The 12,580-nt window shown below is 40.8% G+C and overlaps 1 protein-coding gene across 1 annotated transcript in view; it reads right to left on the bottom strand.

Annotated features, from left to right (window-relative positions):
• Window positions 1–6,069: 6,069 nt before the first annotated feature.
• XPO4 (exportin 4) overlaps window positions 6,070–12,580 on the bottom strand; it is a gene marked incomplete at both ends in the record, with an annotated part of 77,235 nt that continues 70,724 nt past the window's right edge. Inside the window, 3 exons of the mRNA XM_080349065.1 lie at window positions 6,070–6,267; window positions 10,792–10,884; window positions 12,091–12,208. Of these exons, the coding sequence (XP_080205191.1) occupies window positions 6,070–6,267; window positions 10,792–10,884; window positions 12,091–12,208 (409 nt within the window). The remainder of the gene's footprint in view (window positions 6,268–10,791; window positions 10,885–12,090; window positions 12,209–12,580) is intronic.

Genomic DNA, 12,580 nt, shown 5'->3' with positions numbered 1-12,580 from the left:
ATCTTGCCAGCTGCTTTCAGGGATGTGCTGAAAATTACCTTAAATGTTTCTGTCACTCACCAAAACACTCACTGAACTAAACCAGGCCAATATAAATATATAATTGCAATAATTTTACTTCTGAAACCAGTAAAATTCTAGTGATACATACAGCCAAGATGTATAGCAAGTTGTGACCACCATAGTTGTTGCGTAGTTTTAACTTTGATGATTTGTGAAGCTTTTTTTTTTTATTCCTTTTTTATTTTCCCAAAGATGTGAGTGCATGAAAATAAGACGGGAGCAATAGAAAATAGCTGTAGTTTACCCAAATGTAATTGTGTTATAGCATATTAGAAACTGCTGCCTTTAACTGAACTTTTCTGATATACATGAAGTGACATGCTGTTGGATGTCGCTTACGTGGGAATAGATTACAAGCCTGGAGAACATTTCCATGCCAGATAGCATCAGAAGCTGTTTAGATTAAGTCTACAAAAAAAATTTCAAGGCCCAGAAATTAGTACTCCTTCCAATAATAGCAACCTAAAATGTCACTTCGGGTAATTCTAGTCCAGTGGAAGATACTCTGGTCCCAACCTAATAATTTTTTTTTCCTGTTGATGGACAAACTCATGCCTTAAGTGCTGATATAAATTAAAGTTACCCAATCAGCTTTAACTGAATGACTGCACATTCACTGTAGCCAAAGAGCACAACGTGTAGCCTGAGGTTTTGTAACATTCCTATTTTTGTTTCTACCATAAGGAGGTCTAACAAATGCTATTTCAGAGATTCAACACAGGCGAGACTTTAGAAAAATATTAAACAAGAATGCACACAAATCACACATGGCCAAAACAAAATAAGTCTTTAGTGGAAAACAATTTTATCCTCCTCCTGCTTATGGATCTTAAAAATACAGAAAGTGTTCATTTCAAAATTGAAAATTCAGTTGTGATAAGGCTTGATCACACAACCATTTCCCAAGTCTTATTGCAACAAATTGTGAAATAGTTCTATGCAACTTCATTTCTTCAACTGTACAGATAAAACAATACTTGAAATCAACTAGCACTTCAATCCCTGCATTTTTAATATATAAACTCAACATGGTACTGAATTATACATTTAAAATATTTACACACTTGACCAACAGCAGTATTAGCATTTATTGCCTTAAAGCTGCATGTTCACTGCATGGAGGTTCCTTATTTTGCACAAAGGGAACACATAAAAGAGGATAACCTTTTTTTCCTAATTATAAACTCTAGAATGGTTCAATGGGAGCCTGAAATGTGCTGGGGAATGCTATTAGAAAGGTTTTTATCCATTTCAAGTATCAAGCTGCAATAGATTGGAAAAAATTACATGAGTAGTATCTTTCCCTTGAGGTTGGAAGGGTCTTCCAAATCTTTTACAAGAATGGCTTAAAAAGACAGGAAAAGCAGGATAGGGAAAAGGAAGAAATAGAAAAGCAGAATCTACTCTAATTTACTGAGGAGGGAAAGCCAGGGATATCTTATTTCTCAGTTGCTAGGGCCCCAAGAAATCTCATGTTGAAAAAAGGGTTTTTTAAGACAGCTGAGAGCTTAAGGCTCTAGAGCAAATCACACCTCATGATTTGCTTCATGATCAGTGCTGGAAAGCATTAATCTCATTTACTGCAAAGAGGGCACAATCTGCTCATATTAAAAGCAAATTTACGGGGGGTGGGGAGGTGAGGTGGCTCTTTATGGATATCCTTAGGCTTTGGTTATACTGAGTGACTAGAGCAGATATGGGAGAAATAAGCGGTGTTTACTCCTTGCAGAAAAGTGTAAAAAACCCCAAACCAAACCCCCTACCACCATAAGTGGCACTTGTCACAAGTAGAGGCAACAAAGCCTGAAGCAACTGTCCTCTCACCATTTAGACCAGAACTGAGGCACACTGGTGGGGAATCTTGTTTAAGAAGCCACCATTTCAATTGGCTGTAATTGAAATAACTACAATTTACACCAAGGATTGCTGTTCTGCAGTAGACCAGTCTTGGGGAATACTGTACCACTGCTGCCTCTACTGGGCTTTATAATTACGAAAATCTTCTGTTTTCATTATGGTAAAACTTACACCTCACAAAACTAAAATTAGAATATTTAATATTTACATAGCATCTCAGATCTTCAATGCATTTTATAGGCATAAGCTAATCCTCACAACATTCCTGTGAGGTAGGTAGGTATAACTGCTATTTTAACAACACAGTTCTAGCAACTTGCCAATGGCCACAGAGGATCCAGTGGAAAAACTGATACAAAAATTAGAGCCTGGCTCCTACTCCTGCGCTTATATTCATCAAGCTACTTCCATAAAAAACACACCCATTCTTATGTAACTATTTAACCCAAACTGAAATTACTTGAAGTGTTTTACAAGAGAAATGCTGCAATTTATATTTTTGGATAGTTTTACAGATCACAGATTAGGATTTGCTTTACCTTTTTGAAGAATTAGACTTCAAATGGACAACTGACTGCTCTGAGCAAGCTTATTTTCTAGAACTACATGGCTTAGATATAAAGGGATTTACCCAAGTAAACACTGGGGCTTCAATGAGTGCTATGCACTATCAAAGAGATGACTGATTGCAACCCCTCTCTTTCAACTAGTAGGATTTGGACACGCTGAGAAAACAAGTTTCTCGTTCCTGAGGAAAACGGTGAGCCCTTTATCACTAAACAGTGAAACACAAACCTCTGGGCAATAAGTAGCAGATTCTGACAGTAATTCAGTGAAGATAATTAAGGCAGAAATGCACGTGAAAGTGGAAGTAGGCAACTTCTCCCTGTCCATGTGTATCTGTGCTTCCAAGAAGGTCTTGAATTTTCATGACCGCCATCAACAATTATAGGCTGAACAACAGAAAATTATGCCAGCATTAGAGCCAGCTGCTACAATGGGGAAGGAGCTGGCAAAATGGGAAAGAAGCTACTTGATTTCTAGTCTCAGAAAGAAAACACTGAAGCAATAATCTGCTTTAGCAAAAAAAGTCTAGAGAAATATATTTGTGACAATTATATCATGCAGCGTTTATAATTCAGTCTGAGTTGCCTTTTTTTCCCCGTCAATAAACAGGTGCTTTTTTAGAGCCATTATTCACTTTGCACAGTGAATGGAAAAACCAATGCAGTGATGTCATGAACATTTCAGGACACTTATAAGGACTCAACTCTTAATTTTCACTAAAAATGGTCTGTGATTCTTTCCTATGGATTGAATAAGCTTTTGCATCTAGATTTACAGCAACTGGATGTGTAGAAGATCACTGAAGGATATTTATTTATTTTTTTTTAAAGGGATATAGAAACCAAATAGTTTAGGTAGAAGCAGCCACCTAGCCAGCAGGAGTATGAATTAATAAAACTTATTGCCAGAACCTTTTGCAACAATTTCATGGATGTCACTAAGCAGAGACATCTTGGCATTTGCTCTAAAAGAAAGAAAATGGCATGGAAAAAAGCTTGTTCAATATGAGAATGGGAAAAAAAAAAGAAACAAGAAGGGAAGAATGTTGTCTAGAATAACATCAAGCAGGAAAATTACAAAAAAAACCCTTAGTAGGACAGTTTCCCTTTAACAAATACTATTAATTTTAAACGAAGGGTAAAGTTTTAAGCAACTTTCAAAACTAGTCTTTGAAAGTAAGTGTTCATACTTCAGCAAGTCTTAAGAGCCAAAGATGCTGTGTGTCTCTGCTTGTTACAACACAATGGGCCCGATTATAAAAGTAACGGGTACACACATTACTTTGTCCTGAATACTAACTCAGTTTGTGCTCCCACTCATCAATCACGACATGCAAGAGGATTTCAAAATTTTAAAGTTAATAAATATTTTTAAATAGCGAGCCAGATAGTGACAGATAGTGACAGAGCTAGTTATAAAAGAAATTATGACTGAGAATATCAGTTATTCAGTCAGATCCAAAAAAATTGAAGGTATTTGCTATGATTGCTTTCAAGACTTTGGCCTAGATTTTTGACATCGAGCGCATAATGACAAACTGGCAGCTCCGACTGCTGCTTATGTTCCCAGGCTTTAATGCCCTTCATCTGAAGAAATGAGGTTTCAGAACTGCTGCCCTATCCAACGTATGAACTCAGAGACTCCAGCAGCAGTTTCAAAAGCATAGCAAAACCCAGACAATTTTTTTTTAAAAATCAGCCATCAGAATAGTTTAAAAACAGAGAGATCAGGATCATTATCTCTGTGCAAGTGCACAGCCAAGAAATCTTTTAAAGAAAAGTGTTGCAGTTTCAAGAAAAAAACTGAGAGCAATACCCCTGTTCTAAAATACTATGCAAATTATCTTAGAAATAAAATACTAGCTGGGAAGGTACATTATCTAACACGTTTCACGGTCACTTTTTAACATTTAAATCTGTCCTAGCCCAGTTTCCACATAAATTAAAAGAGAAAAGTATAATGAAGAGATAGCATTTTTGGCCTTGTGGATCCATGCTTGAGACAGGTATGGATTTAACAAAAAAAATAAAAAAGCCTTAGGTCACTTACAGCACAGTATTACACAATTGTGTAAAATTCTGCCTATAGTGACTCATTTTGAGATGAATAGCTGAAGAACGGCACAGAGTTGCAAACATGATGCTATACGTAGCCATGTAACGGTGTATACTGTAGATTTTATATAGATTTTCAAAACACATGGGAAATATTCAACAGCATAATCTAGCAGAGGCCTTAAGCAAAAGGGCTTACTTCTGCCTCCATGTATTTCCACAAAAATCAATTTTACTAGACATGCAGCATTTGTGTTCGCTTCAGTTTTCTCTGGCTCACGACTAAAGACAAAGCAAGTCTTGCTTTTGTATTCGTGTGCTGCTCTCCCTTGTTCGTCCGCTATACTCAGGGCACTATATTCTGCTGTCCTAATAGCTAAAGTGCTGATATAAAAAACTGAGCAAGAGCGGAGCAGCTGGGAGGGCTCTGCAGAAGTGGAGCTTGATTCAGCAAACCCAAATTCCTCCACAGCACTGCACATCCCAATTACCTTTCACAACTGGAGTCAGAAAAGTAAAAGGGTTTGATGCCCCTGTTCTAGCATAATTGTTATAGCTAATGCCCCAACTTTTAAAAGTTTGCCAGTAATATACACCTTTTGAGTTGTTATTGCTTAAGCAAACAGTTCAGTGTAGAAACACAATGCAGTTGCATGCAATCCAGGTATGAATCAAAGCAGATACTGAAAGTAAAACTACACATGAACCTTGCATTAGACACTCATTCCAAAATGACACATCAACATGAAGGGCTGCAACAGGTACACAGCAGCTTAATGCCAACATCCTAAACCAACTCTGCAGAGTCAAATCTTGCCTTAAATTTCTTACCTAAAAGTATATGAGCTTTTTTTTTTTTTCCTTTTAAATTAAGGCAATGAAATGGCTACAGCTCCTAAAGTTCATTTTAGGTAAACAAAAATATACACTTTTTTTCTTCTGAACTTTAGGCAGCAGAACATAAAGTAAAAACCTGCATTGCATTGAATCTGCAATGCCAGGTTGATGTAGAAAACCAGAACTAAACACAAGTTAAAATACCATTTGGTTTTTCTTCCCCATTGGAACACAAACTCGAACTTTAAGAGAGGAAAAATAAAGCTTAAAATCAGCTAAACTGTTTAGAGCTTTGTATGTATCTGCATCACGCTCTAACATGATTTTGGGTAGAAATCTGTAGGCTTATCTGGCCACTCATATCTTAAACCAGTGCGGGGGGGAAAGGCACTAAAATTATTTTTCATTGTGCCCATATCTGTTTGCACATATATGGAAAAAAATTAAATTCAAATTTTCTGTTCATTCTCTCCCACATACAAGTATGACAGATTGCAGCTAACATGTAATAGCAGAAGCTGATTCAAAGTTGACCTCTCCTATTCCGTTGTGTTATGTTCGAACTTCCAGGCTCTCTAGAATCTGAGATGGCTGCAAAGAACCCAGAGACAGGTACAAGATTTAGTCAGCATTCAGCATTTCTCAGTGCATTTTGCAGAAAGGGTCTAAATTAGGCATAGAGTTTTGTTGCTTATTTTACACAGAGAAGTCCACCAACATTTGCCATAAATTCTTCTAAACTCTTTAAGAAGGCCATCTTCTGCTTACGGTCCAGTGTAGGAGGAGTGCTGCTTGCAGTAAGCTTGTTGAAGGCATCTGCTAACCGCTGGTAAATTACTGGGTCTTGTTGAGTTGATAGCAATGTTTCAACTAGCTCTGAATATTCAGCCTGTTAAATAAACAAGAATATTACTAACTTAATAAATTTTAAAAAATACAATATATACAACTTCTCTCATCAGGACAAAATCCAGAATCAGGGCTGTGACAGAGAACTGTCAGTACTTCACCTGTCAGCCAGTTTCACTGACAGGGTACCAGACATGACTGTGGCCCTGCAGCCTTTACCTCTAAACCAGATAAAGCCTGTCCATCAGACCAGGTTTTTAGTAAGGCTACAGAAGTGCTTAGAGCTACGTCAGTGCTCTGCAGGGAAGAGCAAGAAGAAAAGTTTAAGGCACACCCTTCAAAGTGTTATCTGGCTCTTCCTTAGCATAGGTTTACTCCTGCAAACCACACTTCTCTTTCTCCACACCTGCCCCATGTTCAGCATACTGTGCCAACTGTCTCCTCCCACAGGTTCTCCATGGGACAGAGAGCTTAGATTCCTTTCTAAGGGTTTCCCACTTACTCTCCTGCTTACTTAGACAGAAACAGAAGAGAAAGAAACGTCAAACATGACACCAAAAGGATCATTGAGTTTTGAAAAAAGCAGCAAACTGACTGTAACAGGCTCAGTCACTATGGGGAACACCCAGCTAAATGGTACACAGCAGCACAGCTCCTTGGGTGGCCAAAAAGGCCAACAGCGTCCTGGCTTGTATCAGGAATAATGTGGCCAGCAGCACTAGAGAAGCGATTGCGCCACTGGGACTGTTGATCTGCTGGAGAGTAGGAAGGCCATACAGAGGGACCTGGACTGGCTGGATCGCTGGGCTGAGGCCAATTGTATGAGGTTCAACAAGGCCAAGTGCTGGGTCCTGCACTTGGGTCACAACAACCCCAGGCAGCGCTACAGGCTCGGGGAAGAGTGGCTGGAAAGTGCCTGGTGGAAAAGGATCTGGGGCTGCTGATTGACAGCTGGATGAACATGAGCCCACGGTGTGCCCAGGTGGCCAAAAAGGCCAACAGCATCCTGGCTTGTATCAGGAATAGTGTGGCCAGCAGGACCACACTGTTCTCCTGTACTCAGCACTGGTGAGGCTGCACCTCGAATCCTGTGTTCAGTTTTGGGCCCCTCACTACAGAAAAGACATTGAGGTGCTGGAGAGAGTTCAGAGAAGGGCAACGGATCTGGTGAGGGGTCTGGAGCACAAGTGTGATGAGGAGCGGCTGAGGGAACTGGGGCTGTTCAGCCTGGAGAAAAGGAGGCTGAGGGAAGACCTTATTGCTGTCTACAGCTACCTGAAAAGAGGTTGTAGCATGGAGGGTGTTGGTCTCTTCTCCCAAGTAGCAAATGATGGGACACGAGGAAATGGCCTCAAGTTGTGCCAGGAGAGGTTTAGATTGGATATTAGGAAAAAATTCTCGGAAAGGGTTGTCAGGCATTGGAACAGGCTGCCCAGGGAAGTGATGAAGTCATCATCCCTGGAGGTGTTTAAAAGGTGTTCAGATGAGGTTCTTAGGGACATGGTTTAGTGATAGAGTTAGGTTATGGTTGGACTTGATGACCCCGAGGGTCTCTGCCAACTGAAATAATTCTATGATTCTATGACTTTGCAGAGACTATGGACACTTGTGCAACAATGGATGAGATGGGGACCTAAAAGCTCTACTGGAGGTCAGGATCTGGGCTGTTATTACAGACAGATTGCTGAGGGTCATCCTCAGCCCTCACTCTGTCACCACTTGCTCAGGCACACAGCCACCAATGACACTGTCAAGGTGCACTTGGAGCAAGTGCAGAGTGGCTTCTGAGCTCTGGGAGCAAGGATGAGGGACACAGGAGCCAGAATGGCAGACCCCTCAGTTCTGCTGGTGAAGGACTTGGGTGGTGGTAGACATAACATGAAGTTGCCGCCTCTGGCTGGTGTCACAGAGTCTTTTTGTCTTACATGATCATGAGTCTTTGAGGGATGAGTGATGCTAACAAGAGAGAGGATCCATATGATGAAGTGGCTTGGGTCCATCTTTGCCAAATGCTTGCCAAACTGCAGGAAGGGCATGTTGGGGGATGGTGTTAACAGCTTGTAGATGAGTGAGGAGATAGAGAGCAAGAGAAGAGCAAGAACACAACTAAGTATGATGGGCTTAAGAGTGCTCATGAAGGAAGGATGAAAGAGATTGAAACCTCAAATGTCTGTGCAGAAGTGCATTCAGCTTTGGAAACAGGAGGAGCTGGAGCTCCCTGCGCAGAGTCAGAGCTCTTTAGGGAAGAAGAGGGCAGAGAATTGCCATTTATGTGAAAGGGCACCTCAAATTAAAGATGCTTTTCTATGGACTAGGCAACAATCTAGTTGAGGGCTTATGAGTCATGATCAGGGGAGGTGGCAAAGATGGCATCGTGGTGGGAGGTTGTTACAAATCACCAAAATGGAGTAAGTAGTGGACTGAAGCTATCTTAAGCAACTTGAGGAAGTCTCCAGATCAGTTTTACAGAATTATCTTCCTGACATTTGCTTTACATGCCAGATGGGCCACACAGGGGAGACTTCATATCTGCTACTCACAACTAGGAAGAGGTTGTCAGGGATGTAGCAATTAATGGCAGCCTTGATTACAGTGATCATGAAATAGTGGAGTTCAGGATACTCAGAAGAGTGAGGAAAAAGGGCAGCTGAGTACAGACCCTGGACATCACAAGAGCAGATTTCAGCTTATTCAGGAGACTGGTGCGGAGGATCCTGTGGGAGAGAGCTCTGAAGACAAAACGAGCTTAGGAGAGCTGACAGGTCTTTAAGGACAGCCTCTTCAAAGCACAAGAATGGCCTGTCCAGATACTGAGGAGAACAATAGGAACACATCAGGGCACTGACCCAGCTAAGCTGGCAGTTCATGACAGAACTCCAGTGCAAGGAGGACACGTGCAGGAGACAGAAGCAGGGACAGCTACAAAGGAGGAAACCAGGAACACTGTCTGGACAACAGCAATGACAGAAAAGCAAGGTCCAGCTAAAGCTGAATTTGGCAAGGGACATCAAGGACAACAAGAGCAGCTTCTACCAGTACATTAACAGTAAAAGAAGAAGCAGGGAAAATGTGCGTCCTGCTGCTGTATGGAGCAGGTGAATTAGTGATAACAGACAAAAGATACAGCTGAAATACTCAGTGGTTTCTTTGCCTTGATCTTCACTGACAGGCTTTCCCAGATCTTTATGACTAGAGACTGAGTTCAAGGAGGAGAAGAACTATGAGTAATAAAGAAGATCAACACAGGGATCTCCCTGAAAACATTCAAGGCCAGGCTGGACAGGGCTGTGAGCAACCTGATCTAGTTGAAGATGTCCCTGCTTATTGCAGGGGGGTTGAACTAGATGACTTTTGAAGGTCCTTTCCAACCCAAACTATTCTATGATTCTATGATCTCCTGAGAGATCTTGATGCCTACAAGCTCATGAGACTTGACAGAATCCATTGAAGGGTTCAGAAACTTGGTTCATGTCATTACAAGCCTGCCCTCTGTCATCTTTGAACGGCTAAGAAAATCATGAAGTACTCATGGAAACTCTCTGGGCACTTGAAAGAAAAAGGGATGGAGAACAGCCACTGGGGATTTATCAAGGGTAACTCATGCTTTACTAACCTGACTGTCTTCTGTGATGAAATGAGGGGAGAGCAGTGATGCCTGATGTTAGAAAGTCTTTAGCAGTCTTACACAGCATCCTTATAACCAAGCTGTTTTTTACTGTCTAGATGGGTGAAATACTACATGGGTGAAAACCCACCTGTATCATTAGCCCACATTTATACAGTCCTAAAATTGCATTCAGCACCTTGAAAGCAACCGCAAGGCTGATGTGGCCCCCAGGGAAAATGAGTTTGACACCCCTGCTCTAAAGCATTATGGTTAATGGCTCATATTCCACCTGCAAGCTGGTTACGAGTGGCACTGAGAGCTCTCATCTGGCCCTTGTCCCATTAAATACTTCAGGCAGTGACTGCAGGAGGAGAGGAAATGCACTTTCCTCAAATCTGTGGATGAAACCAAACCGGGGAGTGCAACCAGTGCATTCAGGGGCAGGACTGACATTCAGAGACACCTGGTCAGTCTGGGGAGCAGCAGTTCTGCTGAATAAAGGAGCTGAAAGTCCTGGTGGGCAGCAGACTAAGACTGTGAACTCTGGCAGCATACTGGGCTGTATTTATTGTATGCCTTTACACAGCACTTGTTAGATTAGATGTGGAGTACTTGTGTCCAGTCTTGAATTCCTTAATACAAGAAGGATATTGATGAATTTGAAGACTGGCAGGTGCTGAAAGCACATGAATTATAAGGATAATAAAGCATTCAACAGGCTGCTCAGAGAGGCTTTGGAATATCCATCTTGCAATTTTTCAAGACAGTTGGAAAAAGTCCTGAGCAATCTGAGCTGAATTCAGTGTTGACTTCACTTTGAGCAAGAGGCTGGACTACAGACCTCCTGAGGGTCCCTTCCAACCTGAACGAGTCTGTGATTTGCCAGATGCACAGTAACTAACCACTCTCCTTTCACAAATGACTGTTTTTCAGGGTGTAAGTGTCCAAATGCCATACCTGATGCAAACACACTAATGTGTAGAATGCTTCACCTGCTGCAGTTGTCATTTCTGTGTTGTGCTTCTGAAGTACCAGCATATCAAAGACCATCTGAAATCACAAAACAGAAGTAGTTACAGAAGTGTAAACTTTCTACTTTACAAACATTTGCTGCTGAATCTCATCTTCACTTCTGATAATAATAATAATGAACATCTATTTACAAAGATCCAAGTTTGTTGCTTGTTTTGGAAAGCCAAGTTCTTTTAGAAGGAGAGTCTTGGCTTAGCAGCACGAATTCACATCTCAAAGTACTGAAACCTGTTGTTGATTTATGTGTATTCTTCAGAGAGAAATGTCATCTCTTGTATTTTTCTCCAAAAGCTACAGATATGCCAGAGAAATAACAAAAAAAGTCTTTGATCTTCCAGAATAAAACAGGGGACTTTTCCCCTCAAGTTCTGGACTCTTACAGCTTACAGAAAGCGAAATAGGGAACAGATTTAAAATAATTTTATTATAATTTAAAGTGGAAACTTAGAGAAAAGGCAGAAAGCTATGTTAACTTAGAAAAAAATGTCAAGACAAAATTATTTAAGGTGTTTCTCATTCTCTCAGCTTGGCTGATACATGCTTTTAATGAGCAATTCCCAGAAGTTTCAATGTCAGTTTGTTAGGAAAAGATGTCTTAAGGAAAACCAAAGTCTTTACAAAATCAGAAGACAAGCACACAAGTTCCCCAATTACTTTGTTCCCAGTTAGCAGGAACCTGGTTGGTACCAGGCCACTCCAAAATTTGATGAGACAGAGAGGATGGTCCTAAAAGGGAAGTACTAAATATGATACTGGATTACAAAGAGGCATAATTCATTTGATACATTGAGTAAATGACAGCATTTTCTTTCTAGTTTCCAACAATGACCTTTTTTCTGCCTCTTGTTTCAGTATTCTACCCAGCCTCCGGTTCACACAACTCTGGAAGCGTTCTATTTCACAGCTTTTACAGTGAACATAAAATTGTCAATCAGGTTCATTCTAGAGCTTGGGTGCAGAGCATGGATAAATATAAATTACGTTCTGAGAGGCTCAGGTCTTTTGTTAATACGCAACAAGTAATTTCTTCCATCTATGCCTCCATTCTCCTTTGTACTCTAGTCCAATGTCTCCAGTCCTTCATGCTATCTTTCTTCCTAAACTAGCAGGGTTTTAGGGAACAGGTATGTGTGATCCTGATTAACCCAGTCAGATATGATTGCTGGCCTCTTGACGCTACCTGTATGCAAAAACCCAAAGTAACACAAAACGTTGATGCCTTACCTTAAGAAAGTGCCTTGTTGCTAGAAAAAGGGTTGAATCTGTTTCTTGTGCTTTTGCACACTGTTCTGCTAACGGTGTTACAGCCTCCAGGCAGAGCTGACAAACCTCTGAACTCATTCTGATAACAGGCATTAAAGAATCAAAGTCAGATTTCAATTAAATTGTGGTAAAACTTCCCAGTGGTGTCACTAGAGAGTATTTTAAATGCTTGCATTTTCCAAGATTTTGTTATAAATCTGTTTATAAAAATTAAATTAAAATAGCAAAGCGGAGGAAAAGAAGAATTCCAACTTCGTCGCCTCCTTTTATTAACTACATGCTCTAAGGTAACATAACCCTCTCTGACATAACATTTTCAGAAAGAGTCCCTTATGGTCAAGCTCATCTGTTTCTGACACGTGCCGCAGATTAGTGAGAACGGTGCTCCTGCTCGGAGCGGGAGAGCCCATTGGCACTCTGACAGGAAATGCTCTGGAACCGGCCCAGTAGA

The sequence above is a fragment of the Nesoenas mayeri genome (genome assembly GCF_963082525.1).
Source record: "Nesoenas mayeri genome assembly, chromosome: 1".
NCBI lineage: Eukaryota > Metazoa > Chordata > Aves > Columbiformes > Columbidae > Nesoenas > Nesoenas mayeri.
Note: the sequence above shows the minus strand (reverse complement) of the source record. Positions and strands in the feature narration are given on the sequence as shown.